Genomic DNA, 17,956 nt, shown 5'->3' on the forward strand with positions numbered 1-17,956 from the left:
GTATTGTTACGGCTGTGGAAATTCGCAGAGCACCATATAGGTCCTTTAGATCAGTTATGCCGATAAGTCTGTGTTCAGATAGATTTCTCCACCGTTGTCTAAAGGGCTTTGTTCGTGTAATCCGGGCTGTGATATTTGAGGTAGCCGTTTTTCTTTTACTATCGTTATTTTGGACCAACCACAACGCCCACCACCAACCACCCTCTCCACAACCGCCTTCAAACAACGACATCTCCTCACCATCCCCTAATCCACATTTCCCCCAATAGATCAACACGAACAACATCGCCTCAACTTCATCTCCGAAGCGACGCCATCTTTGCGCCAGCCACGGCGAGTCCGCATCGAACGGCAGCGCTGCAGGCAGACGCGGGGGTTTCCTCGCCGCGCAAGTCGGTGATTTCGCGCACGTCCGCTCGCCGCGCAGGGTCGCTGTCTTCGCGCACGTCCGCGAATCTGATCAGGAGATCGAGAGGGGTGGAGCCAGCGTGGGGGTCAGAGGTGAGGGATCGAAGGCCAAACCTCGTCTCTCGGGCCCTATAAAAGGGTGAGCGGAGCGCCAGTCTGAGGTCAGTCTGTGGAGTGTCTGTCGGGGTTCGGAGCGCCTGGAGCCTGCAGTTGGTGCAGAAGCTGAGGAGAGCGGAGGAGACGCGAGCGTAGAGCACGGCCAAGCCTGCTGTGCCACGCGGAGCTGCGTGTTCATGTGCGGGACGTGGAGAGAGCCGGAGAGAGCTCGCCAACCAGCACCGAACGGTCTGAGGTGATCGGGCTTCGGAACAGTCCGAGCATCGCTGAGGGACGGACGGGTTCTTAAAGAGAGCATCAACTCTGAGAGAGCAAAGACCCGTTCGTTTCTCTCAGGCGTTGCCGGCTGGGGCCCGAATCACTAGGCTGCGGCTGCGAATCACATTGCATTTATTGTATTAGTGAGAAAGTTATATTTTGAAGGTAGGCCACGTGTGATTTTTTTTTGACCTGAAAAATCATGAAATTTCATATTGTTGCGGTTGTGGAAATTCGCAAACCACCATTCAGGTCCCATAGGTGAGATATCTCTGTAAGTACATGTGTAGTTAGCCCCAAACCCGTTGTTTAGAGGGAATAAATGTGATTCATTCGGGCTGCGACGCTTTGAGATAGTCGTTTTTCTGTTCTATCTTTATTTTGAACCAACCACGTCTCAACCGCCATCACACAACAACCACCAACCACAACGCTGCTTCACAACAACAACGCCAACAGCCACGATCTTTACCTTCACAACTCGCTCCCGCAAACATCGCATCACCGCCATTCCAAACGGCACCAAGGCCATAAACCACCACCATAAACCCTCCACCACCTTCACCTCTCCTCCTTCTACCGCCATTCCCGCACCACCTGTGAACACCGAGCGTCGGGCTGTCCTGGGCTCGTACGGGACGCGCGTCGAGCCGCGAGTGCAAAATGCGGCCTTTCCGAGGAGAATTCGGATCAGGAATGCTACACGCCCACTTCTGATCCGTCCAATCAGCAAGCACGGGGCGCTTTGGCCCCGCCTCCAGGCGCGTGGGTGTAGAATCGAGATATGCAAATTCGAGGATCAGGGGAGACTCACGCCCCTTTTTCTCCGTCCAATGGGCGAGCGTGGCTCCACCCCCGAGCTCGTTGATCCAGAAATTTGCATATGGGTTCTCCTGCCGACCTATAAAGCGCCGAGCGCGGGGCGAATCAGGGGCAGTCAGTTTTAACAGAGTCGGTCTCGGTCGAGTCGGTTTGGGTCGAGTCGGTCTCAGCAGAGTCGGCCTCAGAAGAGCGGAGAGTGTTTTGGGCAGAGTCGGGTTGGAGCGCGGAGGGGAGTCAGGAGGCGAGGGCGTACAGGTGGTTTGCTGCAGTCGGCTGAGGAGAATTGGGGAAGGGACCGAGGAGTTCGGGTCCAAGGCAAGGAAGACGGCGGTCGGCGACGAGGTCGCGGTGGAATCGCTCGTCACGGGACCCAAGCAAGCCAGCTATCCTCTTTCCCCAGAGCATCAACAATTCCCCCTTTTTTCCCCCGCGCTGAGATAGTGCGAAAAGGGGGCCCCGTTCCCACCCCGCTACAAGCAGTGCCAACGAAACCCGCGAAGGAGCACGAAGTCGGGGCACCGCCGCGCTGCCACATTTGCGGCTCATCGCAAAGACACGGGTAGGATCCACCCGGTCTCGCGGACCTGACCGCTCTTTCAGGTCCCGCGCAAATATTGGCCCACAGGCCCCATCTGCCCCCTTGTCTTTGAGGGTGGCCCTTTTCTTTTGTTTCTGTGTAAACGTGTGTGTGTGGCGCCAGTCTGGTGAAGTAAAACTGTGCAAGTGTTGCCGTGTGTACGCGTAGTCGGTTGTAGATCTGCATTGTTGCGTTTCTTTTGTTGCAATTGCTTTATGTGCATTCTGTTTAATTGTATATGTGTGCTCTCCGTGTGCCGCGGAATAAATGTGCATCATGTTGAACTGTTTTCCCGTTTCGCTTCGTCTTTTCTTTAATTGAATCTCCATCTTGCTTCACGTAAAGGGTTGGTCGTGGGCTTAATACGCCCGATAATTAATCGGAACCGTCGAGGCCGACGATAACACCGCTCGGTTATCCCGATAGTACGGAACGGATCGCTTAGGCGGCCCGTGTCTGGAGTCGACCTGCGGCGAGGTGCGATCGCCCGGTCTACCCTCCGCGTGGGTACTTAGGTAGGTCGAGTTTGGCGAACAACCCTATCCTACGCGGGTGGCCGATTGGCATGATCGTGGTGAGGCCGAAAGGCCCACACATGACTAGCTCCCGGCGTTAGTCCGAGAGGGTCACCACAGAATTGTCCGTCCGGTGGGCGACGTGCCGCGATTCGAGTCACGTGGCCGTTCGCACGCCGGCGGGCGCGAATTCGCAACAATATTTTTCCCTTTTTGAAAGGGCCTAAAATAAAAATTAAATGCAGTAGACACCTGGTAATTCATATTTTGGTAGACATTTTAGTATATTTTTCACACAAAAAAATTACATGGGTGACAATAAATGAAAGGTACTTTAACATGGGTCAAAGTTGCCCGTTTCAGTCGTGCTATTTTGATTTTTACCATTTTTGAGGGTGGCTGCAGGCCTAATCTTTTTTCTGCAATGTATCCGGCTTTATTTTTTCTTTAGAATACAATAAAAGTTGCATTAGGGAAAAAAATTTCATTGCTTTATCTCAAACAGATGCCAAGAAATGGGTTGCTGAAATTGAATTGATAATTAGGGGGTCGTTTTTCTTCAATCAACCTTGACACGCTCTTGGGGTCATATCTCAAAAACTCCTTGGAATACAGAACTAATATTTAACATTTTTTCTGTTCAATGTTTGTCCAACCCACACAAAAAAATTCATGAAAATCTGAGATGGTCGACCTGGAACTTTTCTGAAAATTTGTTGATTTGACACGGAATGACCCAAATACACTTGAGTGGCCCAATCAGAGCCCCGACCGAGATCCAATCGAAAATCTGTGGCATTACTTGAAGATTGCTGTCCAACGCTCCCTATGCAACTTGACTGAGCTTCAACAGAAGAATGGGCAAATAATTGCCCAATCAAGGTGTGCAAAGTTGGTAGAGACCTATCCCAACAGACAGACATACAGATGTAATTGCTGTCAAAGGTGCCTCCTCAAAGTATTAACTCAGGGGGGTGGACACTTATCCAACCAAGATATTGTAGTTATTTATTTTTAAGAAATTTTCTGAAATTTGTAGAATTTGTTTTTCACTTGATAGTTGTGAGTTACGATGTGTAAATAAAGGTAGAAAAAAAAAATCTGATTTAATGCAGTTTAATTCCAGGCTACAAGGCAACAAAAACGTGAAAATTTTGAAAGGGGGTGTAGACTTTCTATCGGTACTGTATGGAGAAACGCATACCATCGAGGCTCCCAAGCATGCACTATGAGCAAATGTCCAAAAGCAATCAACAGAAAAAAATGAAACACAAAGACCCACTCAATCACATCATCTTCTTTTCTACTATAAATAGATGAGGTAGGTGTGTGTGTGTGTGTGTGTGTGTGTGTGTGTGTGTGTGTGTGTGTGTGTGTGTGTGTGTGTGTGTGTGTGTGTGTGTGTGTGTGTGTGTGTGTGTGTGCGCGCGCGCGCGCCATACTTTTTGTCTATTAATTATGTATATATATTCATTAATTTTGCACTATTGGAATGTACCTTTTGACCCTTTGGAGTGCCGAGACCCCTTCGAACTTTGAAGACCCCAAAAGTCTCTGAGGACCCAAAAGTCCCCAAGTACCGAAAAGTTCGCGAGGACCCAAAAGACCCCTTAGACTCTGTAGATCCTGTAGAACCTTTAAGACTCAGCTATACCACAAAAATCCGTTAGAATTCCAACGTTGTAAATACACTCCATGTTAAGGTATATAAAGCAGCTTAACATGTCCCTCTACCACTGCATGGCATTCCAATTACAAAATATATAACAAAAAAACAATGATAATATTGCAACAAAGCATATATTAATTAACACATAATATTTACAACAATAATAAGAATAGTAGTATCATATGGCAATAATAATAAAAATGAACATATAATACCTGTGCTGGCCCCAGGCACACCTGGGCTTGGTGAAAGGTAAGCTCATGCTGAAGTTCAGCAGGTGGGTATGCAACAAGGCTGTGAAGACCAATGCGCTCACGAGTTTACTATAAATGGATGAGGTGTTTGTATCATACTTTTTGTCTATTCATTAATTATTACGTACTATTGGAATGTACCTTTTGACCCCTTCAAACTTTTAAGACCCCGAGGACCACCACCAATACTCTCCTCTCCATCAAACATCCTTTCAAAAATCCCTCCTTCACCTCATGGGTCTTACCTTCAATCCCTCGGTCGTGCAGGGTTCCTTTCGGTGTTTCCTCCATCCGCGCATTGCTCTGCTCGCATGAGCAGAAGACCGACAGGCTGAGAAGGCTCGTGAGTGAAGGAACAAAAACATGTGAGGGAAAAGAAAGGAAAGTTTCACGAGCAATTGGTGTCGAGCTTCTGTGGAAAAAGAACACACCTTCCACGAGCGTCATCCTGCCCTCTCGATCCTGTCCGCCACGAAGGATGAGGAGGGTGAACGGCGAGACCTCATCGACGGGGGCATGATGAGGAAGAAACTGAGGTAGAGGAGGGCGAGTCACACATCTAGCTCACATATCTAGGATGCCAGAGAGGACTCGTCTTCTGTGTCTGGGTATCTCAGGGAAGTGGCTGCATGTCCGTAACATTATATCCATGTCTGATGCTAGAATGTACAAACAGCAAATGGTATGAACCCACCACCTCTCATCCACGGATATTTCGGGTATTCCTATATTCCCGCGAGTCCGATTTACATTCAGGAACAGAATCATGGTGAACCATTTTGAAATTGCTACTTTCGTTTCAATGTTCAAAATCATGTTTAAAAGAGGATTTGAATGACACATCAAAAGTGCCTGGCGAGCAGAACCAAATCAGCATCTACATACACGGAGCCTCATTTAGCATTCCAAAAGTTCCATATTCCACATGAAGGAAAAAACAAACAAACAAAAATTCTCACCAATCACCCATGCAAATGGAAAGCACACTGCAAAAACAAATTGGTTAATATTAAAAAAATAAAACCACATTATAGTTTTTTTTACTTCAAGGTGTATAAACAAGTCTCATGGAGACTAAGTATTTTTCTCTCATCTGTTCTCACCTTCACTGGTTTCTAAACGTTTTGACAACCCTAGAAGCTGGCAGGATACCTTCGTGGTATGCACACCTGGGTTCAAATCTCAATTCAGTTATAAATTATCATCTTGGTGTTTCGCAAGCAGGGCGATTCGGTGAGTCATCCCTCAAGTGGACGTGAATCCTGGCGTCCCGTCTGAAGGTACGGTATTTGTTGTGAGACGTCAACATCCCACGGCGTCCTTCGCAAAGAGTAGGCGAGCTATGGCAGGGAACCTGACCAAATTTCTGTCACTGTCAATTGGACCTGGCCAGCATGTTTGTGAAAGTCTTGAGCCAAAAGCATTCACCAGCCAATCCCACAAGGTGTGAACAATTGGGGCCACATAAGAACATCATTTTGCTTCAGTATAAATTTATGAACATCCTTCCCTGGTGAAACACATTTACCGATTTTTAAATTCATAAATAGATGTCCAAATAATATCAAGTTATTTTTTATTCTTACTTTTCACCATTGTTTTTCCGTGACCAAGAATAGGTTTGATAACAGCAGAACACAATCGCTCAACACCAAATTAATCAAAACCATGTTGGATGGTACAAGAAGTTTTGAAAATCGTTTCCACTTACTAAGCAACACCATTTACATACGATTGGTGAGGAATCGCTTTCATCAAGATGAAACGGGTTGTTTTTAAGTTAATGCTCGCTGACTCAGAATAGAGATACAACCTGTAGGCCAAAGTCGGGTAGATTCCCTTAAAATCCATCCTTTATTTGGTTTAACATGACACAGAAACAGGGCTTCAAAAACAAAACCAGCCAATCACTTAAATAAGCTGTTCCGAAGATATTGGTAATCAGAAGAACAAACACGATGTGTCACAAAGTCCCATTTGCAAGTCACTCACATCAATGCAACAATATTAACGGCACAGCAGGAGGGAGGGTTTAAAGGTTAAGTGATGCCCTCATGGTGAACAGCAGGAACAGGGGTGTCATGCAATACTACAGCACAGCATGCAGAATTCATTATACCCCAAGGGTCAGGAAATGGGTTTCAATATTAGAAACAGGCCCCACAATAGAACTCAGAACCCCTTTCCTCCTCTCCCTCCCTTCCTCTTCTAATCCACATTCCCAACTAAAGTCAAGGAATGTTGAGACTGTGGGATATCTTGCAATGCCAAATGACCACAAAAAAGAAGAAGAAAAAAAAATATCAATTCTACACACAATGGAAGAAGTGCAGAGTAGATTCAAGGGTGATGGGGATTTGGGAAGGGGGGGGGGCGATGTAGTGTTGGAGAATGACTGATTCGCAATGTTGTCTACAAGAGCATGCATCGGCGCTTTTTTCTGCGCTTGCGAACCTGCAAAGCAGCACGTGTGGCCATCTCAAATACCTCCCGTACGCCGTCTTTGGTTTTTGCTGAGCATTCCATGTAACCAAAAGCGTTGATGCGGTTCGCCATGTCCCGACCCTCATCCGACTTGACCGGTTCCTGCAACGGCGACAAGGCCAACTCGATTAAAACATCATCACATGCAGCCCCTTTACGATCATGTGTAAACAACGTTTAAAAAGGGGCAAGGATGTCATACACGGGTTACTAAGCAAAATACAATTCATAAGAATCACCTCATTTGTTAGCACGTCCCCAAATCAAATTATTCGCTCACTATCATGTGTAACCTGTGGCTGCTGGTTGCATCATTTCATGAGGGTGCAGCTGTGCCGCTGATGCAGTGTCCTCCATTACCAGTACAGTGGGACTCAAATTCGAGACCCCAAGATCTCAAGCCAACCACCTTAACCATCAAGCAAACACCAGGCTTTCAAATAAAAAAAACGAATATAACCATATATATATATATATATATATATATATATATATATATATATATATATATATATATATATATATATATATATATATATATATATATATATATATATATATATTACACACAAGGATACCGCACGAGTGAAACTCGAAGTAATTTCCAAAGAACTGATTGTACACGGAGTCCATAAATTAATAATTACCAAGACTGACAAAGTAGAGCCTGGACAAAACACAAAAGCACAGCCAGAATGTTTGATCAAAGAAAGGCTCAGAAAGTCCAATATTTTAGCCATCGTGACCTTCATCAGGAACCAAGACAACACTGATAAACGGCCACCCTTGTGGCCGAACTGATAGGCTTCAATCCTTTGTCGGAAAGGCCTCGAGTTGGTCATGGTTGTTGCATTTTTTTCCGCTCCGTGGCTCTCACAACCTTGGTGATTATTCAAAAGACCAGAAAAAACCCAAATGTCACAAACGTGGCAGATCAATTTGTGCAGTCACTCGGCAAGCTGCTCTGGAATCAAAAGTCCCGGCTATAAAGCGTTCATCAAATTTCGCTTAGGCCAATAGAAAAACAAATCGGTATTCACAAGGGGTGGCCTGGTATATAGAATAGTGTCAAAGCCCTTTTCACAGTGGGTCCCTTACTATTGTGCTACAAATTCCAATTCCTCTGCAGAGAAGGAACGAACATTGAAATGTCTTTTCTTTTGATTGAAAGGGCATATTCCCAAATAATGCCCGGTCTCATCTTCAGTGAAGCAAAATGTTCAGACGAGCCAAACGTGAACACATCAGAGAACATTCAACATCTGCACTCTACGTTGAAACACTCGTTTGTGTACGCACGCAGGTATGACGGTGATTCCTGCACCACACTTGAAATACTTGGAGAACAAATGGCACCATAGCCAGGCACAAAAAAACAAACCAACAATTTTCACAAGAGTTTACGTCATACGTTCTAGAAATCTTGAAGATTTTGTGCTGAGATTAGTGAATCCGCGTATCGTGTTGGGGGGGGGGGAAATCAAACCGTCGATTGTTTTGAGTTTAATCACCAGTTTGTATGCTGTGCTGCATCTACATATCAGCTGGCACGATCAATGTTGTCCTCCCCGAATGACAAACTTAGAGTTGTTTAAGAATCGTGCAATTGTGCATACAGATGAGAGAGAGTCAGAAATGACTCAGCTATCAAGTCATGGGAAGAGAGAATACTCAAAATACAGAAACCAGTCTTTCCATCTCCCCCTCAAATCCCCAACAGCATAAACGAGCTTCCATGCCGGTGTACCCTGTCTCCGTTTCTGGATGGCCTCGACGTACGCGCACTCACCTTTAAGCGATCAAACCTGGGTTATAATCCCAATTGAGGTATAAACTGTCATCCTGATGTTGAACAGGTAGGGTGATTAATCGATGCGTCATCCCTTGGATGGAAATTGAATTGGGGCGTCCCATCTGCTGGCATTAGTTGGTGGACATTAAATATTGCGGGGTGTCCTTCACGACAAGTTGGCGAGCTATCACCGGCACGCTGAACAAATTATAAATTCCTGCCCTCACCTCGAGTGGGCATTGCATCAGCGGCACAGCTGCACCCTCAGCTAATGATGCTACTACGCAGCCTTACGCTGCATGTAAAAGAAGAGGCCTCCTTCTCCACTTTGTGCTGAAACAACATCCGTCAGCAACACATGCCACATGTATGCACAAGTAATGAATTCACCTCAACGGAGGAGCTTGTGCAGGTATTAACTGTATTTGTATGCAGATCAGACAGCAGACATCAGTGGGCTTTTACACATTACAAGGACCTTGGGGTAAACGGGGGGGGGGGGGAAATTAAATAAATAAAATGGAACACCTGGGTAAATGAGGAACACCATGCAACAGCTTCCACACAGGTGGGGCCAATGTGTTAATTAAACAAACAACATTCCAGCATGCTTCAGGTCATGTATAACCAGAGTTGGTGTCAAAGCCACCCAATGCTCACCTGTTCATACATTTATCGTTTCTAAAAGACTAGTCTAATAATATTTTTTTATAAAGCATTGCAGTGAAGTCTGATCCAAATAATTTTAAAGCAATATATGTATTTGTATATTGTAATCAGTAAAAAATAGTGTGGTAGATAAAAACATTGGAAAGGAAATAACTTGCACCAAAAACTTTAACATTTTCACGCTCACGCTGACGCTCACGCCGGGGGTATCGCTACAGCTCTCTGTTCTTCGAACCGGCGAGCTAAAAATGCTGCACCCAGGCCTGGTTGCCTTCAATTATGGCAAGCATGGTTGCAAGGAGACCCTCCCGCCCCCAAATGTCCCCGTCCGCAGAGCATGTGTGGTGGCCCAATGGTTTGATGAGCATGACACCGATATTATCCATAAACAGCATCATGGCCTTTTCAATCACGACATCTGAACCCAATCAAGCATTTATGGGATACAAGCAGGGGTACACATCTGACAGGCAACCCCCCCCCCCCAAAAAAAAACCCAGGTTGCGTGCATGAAGCAAAAACGTACCTACTTTTTACAATTCAAAACCTCACTGCAATGGAAAACGTGGGGACAGGAATACTGTGCTGCACTGTAAAGGGTGAAGACTTGCAATACCCTCCCCCACCCGAAGGTGGCACTACATGAAACATTTGCGTACCACTCGCCCCCAAGACCACCAGCAAAGATATAAACACCCCGACACACGAATTCGGGTCATCCTGATCCTATGTAGTAAATCTGGATGTTATCAGCACAGAACTTTAGGAGTAGTAGTACCACAAGCACACAAACACCAGTCCGTTAATTATAGCAACGATTCTGGAACGACGCCTGAGACAGCTGTTTCCAAAGCGAGTTGATTGACTTTCTTGTGCAAGAATGGTGCCACATATCCCTGCTGCAAATTCCCAGACGCTGTTGGACTCTATGCCATGGCACATGCAGGTCACACATGATGGCCCAACACCCGATTAAGAGACTTCACTTTGGCGTTTCAATTTTTGGTCCACCATCTGTATACGTGTAACGAACAGACACACACACACAATATTATGATTTGAAACTATGTTCCCAGCATTCTGTTCATTGGTTCAGAGATGTGAAAATCAAAACAGGTCAAGCCAGAGCTTACACTAAGTTTTCATTTTTAGACAAACATTTTCACATTTCAGGCTGATCTTTGATTCGAGGAACATGTGCTCTATTATTTTTGGTCATTCCCAAGGTGAGCATGATACACTGGGCAATGTGTTGGAAATGGCACATCTCATGGGGTTGTTCAAAACATGAGCAGACTTACTAATCACCAAAAACAGTTGTATAATCGGGATGCCTTCTGGAGGATTCTTGGTCTTCGTGGGGTGCCACCAAAACTGATCAATATGACGTCTGAACGATACTGTGGTACTGAGAGTACTGCGAGATATGGTGATACCATCTCAGACTTATTTCCAGTTGTTACTGGAGTTCATCAGAGGTGTGGACTGGCCCCCCACAATTTTCAATGCTTTTATGGACTGCATTCTGGGAAGGATGTTAGAGAGATCAAGCTGCCATCCGTCATTTGGGAATGTCAAGATCTCTAACCTTGATTTCGCAGATGATGTAGTGATCTTTGCAGAGACTCTGGATATCCTTTTGGGGGCCCTCATGGTGCTGAATGAGGAGTCGGAGCCGCTGCGAATACAGGTTTCCTGGGTCAAAACCAAGTTCCAGGTTTTCATTGACATTGGATGCTGCGATCTTGTCTGTACTTGTTTGTGGCAAGGATGTTGAGGTCAGAGAGATTCGCATACCTTGGCATCTTGGCCTATCCACCACCCAAATAAAGGGAAGTGTCAGAAGAACACATTGCACACTTGGAGCAAGATTGACCGGAGGGTGGGTACTCTGCTTTGGTATTAATAAAATCAAAGATAATTACATGCTCCCCTGGTGGTTCCCATAGGGAGCAGGTGCTTCTATTCTCACAAACCTTGCCAGATATTGATGCCAAAATGCACACTACTTCCATCAATTTTATTATAGTGTTGAACCGTGGCCACATCTAGACCTTTCAATTTAGCCTTTGGACCATTAAACTTTGATACCTTTCATTGAGTAAATAATGCGCAAACTCCACCCCACATGAAGGGTGGGTAAACTGCTAATAAGGGGATACAAAATAATCATCACAGGTATGACGGCATGTGCACATTGTGTCGGAACTTTCTTCCTTCTGTAAAGCTTGAAGGACTCACGCATGTTCGCCACACAGTTTGTCATCGACGAAGTGCGGCAGACATTAAATAAAGTTGGCAAGCAAAAAAATGTATACTTTTTTTTTTTTAAACCACAAAACAAGAAATAAATACATCATCAGAGATGGGGAATCCCCTACCATTGAATGAAAAAGGTCATACATATTCCAGATAATGAGGGAGGTGTATTGGAAACAAGACACCATTTGGTCATCATCTCGAAAAAGTTCCCCAGGGGTGAGGAACGTAGTAACCAAAAATAATTGAAATCAGATAAGCAGTTTTCCATCTATTACAAAAAACATTTTTTTCAAGATGGCCGCCCCAGTCGGCTAACTTGGATCCGGCCACGGCCAAAATCAATAGGGTTCTTCCTTTTCAGGTGGTGCATGTGTGACCCAAATTTCAAATCGATATGGCGAACAGTTTATGAGTTATCACACTCACAGCTATAAATGTTGACGCCCAGCCAGCCGGACGGACGACCCGGGTGACAACAATATCCCCCCTTCCACCACGTGGCGGGGGATAAAAATATTTAAAAAAATAAATAAATAAAACAGCAGGCTGAACAGTTTACGTTTTGTATTTCATAAGCCAGATCTGGATCCGGACTTTAACCAAAATCAAATGGCTTGTTCTTTTCACCAACGCAACTCGTCCACCAAGTTTTGTCAAAATCAATCTACAACATTCTGAAATACGGTGCTATACGTATATCGTTTATGGCCCCATCTCAAAATGGTGAAGAATCATTAAAAAAAGAAATCATAAAATTATCGAATCCGGATTTTCACCAAAAATCGAAACAATTCTTCATGGTCACACAACCAACCTCTCCACCAAGTTTCCTCCGAATCAATCAATAACCTTTTGAGATATGTCATGTATCGTGTTTTCGTTTTGTTTGTTTTTTCTTTCTCGGATCCGAAAGCAGATCTTGATCTTCACCAATATCATGATTGTATATCGCAGTGGCCAACTTTGGTCTGCATCACACAGATGAGTCTCTTTCATGCAACACGTTGAGTAAAAGTTAGACATAGGTTCATTTCAAGGTTGCATGAAGATTCCATACTTTTCCAGATTTACACCAAGCTTTGTTTTATTTACTTATTTTTCAACAAGTGATACATTTATTAACGTGGGGTTATTTAATTTCTGGAAAACAAATTTGAAGATATCAAAGTAAGCTTAAGTAAAGGTTGGTTTCTGCTGCCACACCTGTTTCATCTTGGCCAGTTCACGCTTGGTGCCTTCGTCATTGCGCAAATCTTTCTTGTTTCCCACAAGGATAATGGGCACGTTCGGACAAAAGTGTTTTACTTCTGGGGTCCATTTCTCAGGAATGTTCTCTGCACACGACAACATGTACCAATACAAAGGCTTGACCTCGAAAATTCACACAAATTTCAATAAAGGGGATACTGTTAAAAGAAATTAAAATAAATAAAACAAATAAATAACCACCAACACTTCACAATCAATCCAAATTTACATGAACAATGACTGCTTCATTACCATCAGATGTGACCCAATACGTTTTTATTTCTATACAACATCAAGGTAATGAACACTTTCACAACTTCAAAGTTTTTAAACCATCATGCTTTTCTGTTCTTACAACATTCCCATCATATTGAAGATAAGCTGGATTGATCAAAACGACTTCCATTAAATCTTTGCATTTCTCAAACAAAAGGAAGTAATTTGACAAACCGGACTTGCAACAAATAGAGCAGAAAAATAAATATTTAAATAAACGGTAGAAATTTTGGATAATGCATTGCAAAACAGTGAATATAAACTCAAGCAATGGATTGCAAGTCCTTGAATGAGAGGATGATGGGTATTTTAAAAATATACCATCAGAGATGGGGAATCCCCTGCCATTGAAAAATAATTGAAATCAGAAAAGCATTTTTCCATTTATTACAAAAAAACATTTTTTTCAAGATGGCCGCCCCAGTCGGCCGTCTTGGATCCGGCCACGCCCAAAATCAATAGGGTTCTTCCTTTTCAGGTGGTACATGTGTGACCCAAATTTCAAATCGATATGGTGAACAGTTTATGAGTTATCGCACTCACAGCTATAAATGTTGACGCCCAGCCAGCCGGACAGACGGACGACCCGGGTGACAACAATATCCCCCTTCCGCCACGCGGCGGGGGATAAAAACAAGGGAAAAGTGGTGATAACAGAACTTAATCAAACCTAGACTGTCAGGGCTGTCGATGGAGAAGCACATGAGGATGACATCAGTGTCAGGGTAGGAGAGAGGCCTAAGCCTATCATAGTCTTCCTGTCCAGCGGTGTCCCACAGAGCCAGTTCTACCTGCAGGGTGATTAAAGAGATAGGAAGACATCATTTTAGGCCAGCAAATCAACCAATGGACAAAGACAGGCTCTTCATGTTGAAAACTACTTCCTCAAAAATAACGTCAAAAAGAAGCGAGAGATGCATTGAACAAAATTATATAATGTCACGTGATCAGGTCTTCAACCCTGACCACACGAGTTTAGACCAGAAAGTCTTGAGCAGTTGAGGCATAAGGAAGAAGCCCACCACTAAAACCTCCTTTACCCACCATTGTAAGAACAATTTCCAATGGGCCATAATAATAACAATAATAATAACAACTTAAACAGGAAGCAACACCTCAACTATCGCTGTGAGCATGGTTATGCACACAGAAGTGAGGCAAGAAAAATAGACTCAACGGGATTGCAAGCTCCAAACATCACCATAAAAATAAGACCACAGGTCCTGAAGCCCACCTGGATCTGGAGCAACAGTCAATAACGCCATAAAACATCGACATTTTGTTTATGCGCAGAATCTGGTCACGTGATTGGTTGAATAAAAGCCTCCTCGATGCTGATAACAGTGATACATGCTTACAGGTCATGTTTGCGGTGAAGGGCATGGCTGTGCTCGTGATGCAACGTCACCTGTTGGTTAGGGAGGAATTTTGTTTTTAGCATTTTAAGCCCGATTACAACCCATTAATGAGTACAGATTTTGATGCGGTCAATCCACCTTGGTTAGGCATCAGATATGAAGATTGTGGCCATGCATCATCAAAATTGTGTACTTGGTCCAAGCGATAATGACTGAAGTGTTTGCAGACTGACTGATCGCAGAAGTTCACCGGTGAGCTTCTAAAAATGCAGGCGAGCTTAAAAATGGGACGTGTACATTTTACATTTAAATAAAATAAGTAAAAGTTGGAGAAAAGCAAAAGGTAACTTGTATGTAGTAATGGTAAAGTTATATCCAAACATATAAATAATGGTTCCCAAAGTATCCATAAGTGTGTCTGTGTCTGTCTCTGTCTCTGTCTCTGTCTCTGTCTCTGTCTCTGTCTCTGTCTCTGTCTCTGTCTCTGTCTCTGTCTCTGTCTCTGTCTCTGTCTCTGTCTCTGTCTCTGTCTCTGTCTCTGTCTCTGTCTCTGTCTCTGTCTCTGTGTGTGTGTGTGTGTGTGTGTTCCTCAACTCCAAAACCATGAAACCCAGCAGCCTGAAATTTTGCATGCATACTCAGAACTCCATAAAAGTGTACGAGTGAAAATTGGGTGTTTGGATTCATTAAAACACCTCTTTTGAAGATAACACCCTTATTTTATGATATCCTTTATCAGGCGCATCCTCGGTCACCTCACTCTCCATGGGGTCTGAAAGCGCATCATGGGTTACCTCACTGGGGTCTGAAGCCACCATCTTTTCCTTCTTTTCCTTGTGTATGGCAGCATGGTTGCCGGGTCGTTATTTTGTTGGGGCGTGACTATGCCACTGATCCTGTACACCTATACTAGTACACTGGCATTCATTTTGCCGATCTCGGCAGGATGACAGGCTGAGTCAACCTCACCAGGTGTCAACTCAGCAGCCAATGGGGCTCAAACTCAAAACCCAAAGATCCTAAGCCAGCCACCTGAACCACTAAGCCAACTCCAGGCATGCCTGCTCAACTATGCCTCCCCTTGTAACATGCCACAACGATTTCTTAACGAGAAAGTATTTTCACTTTCCTCACTCATTATCTAATGCCTGATTATAGCTCCGAATCACTGGGTACATTGCAATGCTAATAAACGCCTGGAGATGCCAGCGGTCATGGCTTTATTTCATTTCAGCACATGCCATAACCTCTAGAATATTAAATTTTGTAATTCAGCTTAGTTTAAGCTCTAGAGAACTGACATATATGCCTGGTGTTGGCTTAATGGTTAAGGTAGTGGGCTTGGGATCCTAGGATCCCGAGTTCAAATCCCGCTCAGCTGTTGAATTAACACCAGGTGGGGTTGACTCTGCCTGTCATCCTTCCGAGGTCGGCAAAATGAGTGCCAGCATGCTGGTATACTGTGTCGGAGTGGCGACCCGTCCAGGATTGTTCTCAATAGCCAAGGAGACTGCTTAGGCAGCACCAACGCTCTGCACAGAGTATGGTCCTAATGGATGGATGGAGAACTGACATAGCAGCAGTTCTAACTCATAAAAAAGTGTGTTAATTTGTCCAATTCGAACATATTTGATATTTCGGGCGTCTCAGGGAGTTGTGCGTTTAATACGATGGTTCGGTGATTGCTAATCGCGTGCCAAGCAAGCTGCTCATCAGCAACCGTTTCGCTGGAGTGCTTAAGCCACTTAAGTAACTTGGCGAGTCAATGAATATCGATCGGTTTGAACAATGTTCAGAGGCCACTCGCCTGCGAAGGCCCCACGTTCTGTGGTCACTTTGGCATAGATAATCACAATAAATAAACAAACAAATAAATAAATAAAAAAACCAAAAGGTGACCACGTGTGACTTCTTTAAGGTCACACTGAGGTGAACAGAGCTGCTTTCCACCAGGAGCAACTCCTTGAGGAATATCTGCCGACGAGAGATTCCGATGAGAATAGTTCTACACAGCAACCATGAAAAATATGTTTGCCTCATAACGTCACCAAATGACGTCATAATGTCTCAAGCTTGACATATCTAGAAAGCACTCATTGAGGTGTGCAATTTTAGGTACTACACGATATGGTTCCTAAAACTTGAAAATTTACCTTGGGGTCAAATATGCTTGACCTCAGGCGCTAACCATGAAGGTCAAGGCCAATCGCCACCAAAAATTAATCAGCTGAGCGCCAGACCATGAACTATATTCCCATAAAGTTTGGAGACAATTCGATTAAAATTACTCAAAAAATAAGGGTTTCGTCGACTCCCCTGATTTGCGACAAAGTGACCTTGACCTTCAAAATTTTGTGCACTGAAAGGGACCTCTATAGGCCTCTGATATGCGAAGTTACAAAATTTTCCTATGATAACTGTGCTCTGCAGAGTGATTTATACGTGATTACAGACAAAAAAAAAAAAAAAAAAAAAAAACATAAAGGTCAAGGCCAATCGCCACCAAAAATTAATCAGCTGAGCGCCAGACCATGAACTATATTCCCAAGAAGTTTGAAGACAATCCGATCAAAATTACTCAAAAAATAAGGGTTTCGTCGACTCCCCTGATTTGCGACAAAGTGACCTTGACCTTTGACCTTCAAAATTTTATGCGCACAAAGGGACCTCCATAGGCCTCTGATATGCGAAGTTACAAAAATTTCCAATGATAACTGTGCTCTGTAGAATTTTTTATACGTGATTACAGAAAAACAAAAATAAATAAACCAATGTCACCCGCAGGGTGACCCATATCTTGCCAAAAGGTGACCACGTGTGACTTTTTTAAGGTCACACTGAGGTGAACAGAGCTGCTATCCACCAGGAGCAACTCCTTGAGGAATATCTGCCTACGAGAGATTCCGATGAGAATCGTTCTACAGAGCAACCATGAAAAATATGCGTTTGCCTCATAACGTCACCAAATGATGTCATAATGTCTCAAGCTTGACATATCTAGAAAGCACTCATCGAGGTGTTCAATTTGAGGTACTACACGATATGGTTCCTAAAACTTGAAAATTTGACCGTAGGGTCAAATATGTTTGACCTGAGGCGCTAACCATGAAGGTCAAGGCCAATCGCCACCAAAAATTAATCAGCTGAGCGCCAGACCATGAACTATATTCCCATGAAGTTTGAAGACGATCCGATCAAAATCACTCAAAAAATAAGGGTTTCGTCGACTCCCCTGATTTGCGACAAA

At 44.1% G+C, this 17,956-nt stretch overlaps 1 protein-coding gene across 4 annotated transcripts in view; it reads right to left on the minus strand.

Moving 5' to 3' along the window:
• Positions 1-6,446: 6,446 nt before the first annotated feature.
• LOC147019649 (rho-related GTP-binding protein RhoA-C) overlaps positions 6,447-17,956 on the minus strand; it is a 30,560-nt gene continuing 19,050 nt past the window's right edge. For 3 of the 4 annotated variants that reach the window (XM_085894258.1, XM_085894259.1, XM_085894261.1), the window contains exons 3-5: positions 14,022-14,142; positions 13,031-13,161; positions 6,447-7,206 (exon numbers count right to left, since the gene is read on the minus strand). In XM_085894258.1, coding sequence (XP_085750384.1) covers positions 7,033-7,206; positions 13,031-13,161; positions 14,022-14,142 — 426 coding nt within the window. In that variant the 3' untranslated portion in view covers positions 6,447-7,032. The remainder of the gene's footprint in view (positions 7,207-13,030; positions 13,162-14,021; positions 14,143-17,956) is intronic. The other variant, XM_085894262.1, reaches the window with a different exon arrangement.

Source organism: Eptatretus burgeri, chromosome 9 (genome assembly GCF_056783735.1).
Source record: "Eptatretus burgeri isolate ZD-2024b chromosome 9, Ebu_testis_v1, whole genome shotgun sequence".
Taxonomy (NCBI): Eukaryota; Metazoa; Chordata; class Myxini; order Myxiniformes; family Myxinidae; genus Eptatretus; species Eptatretus burgeri.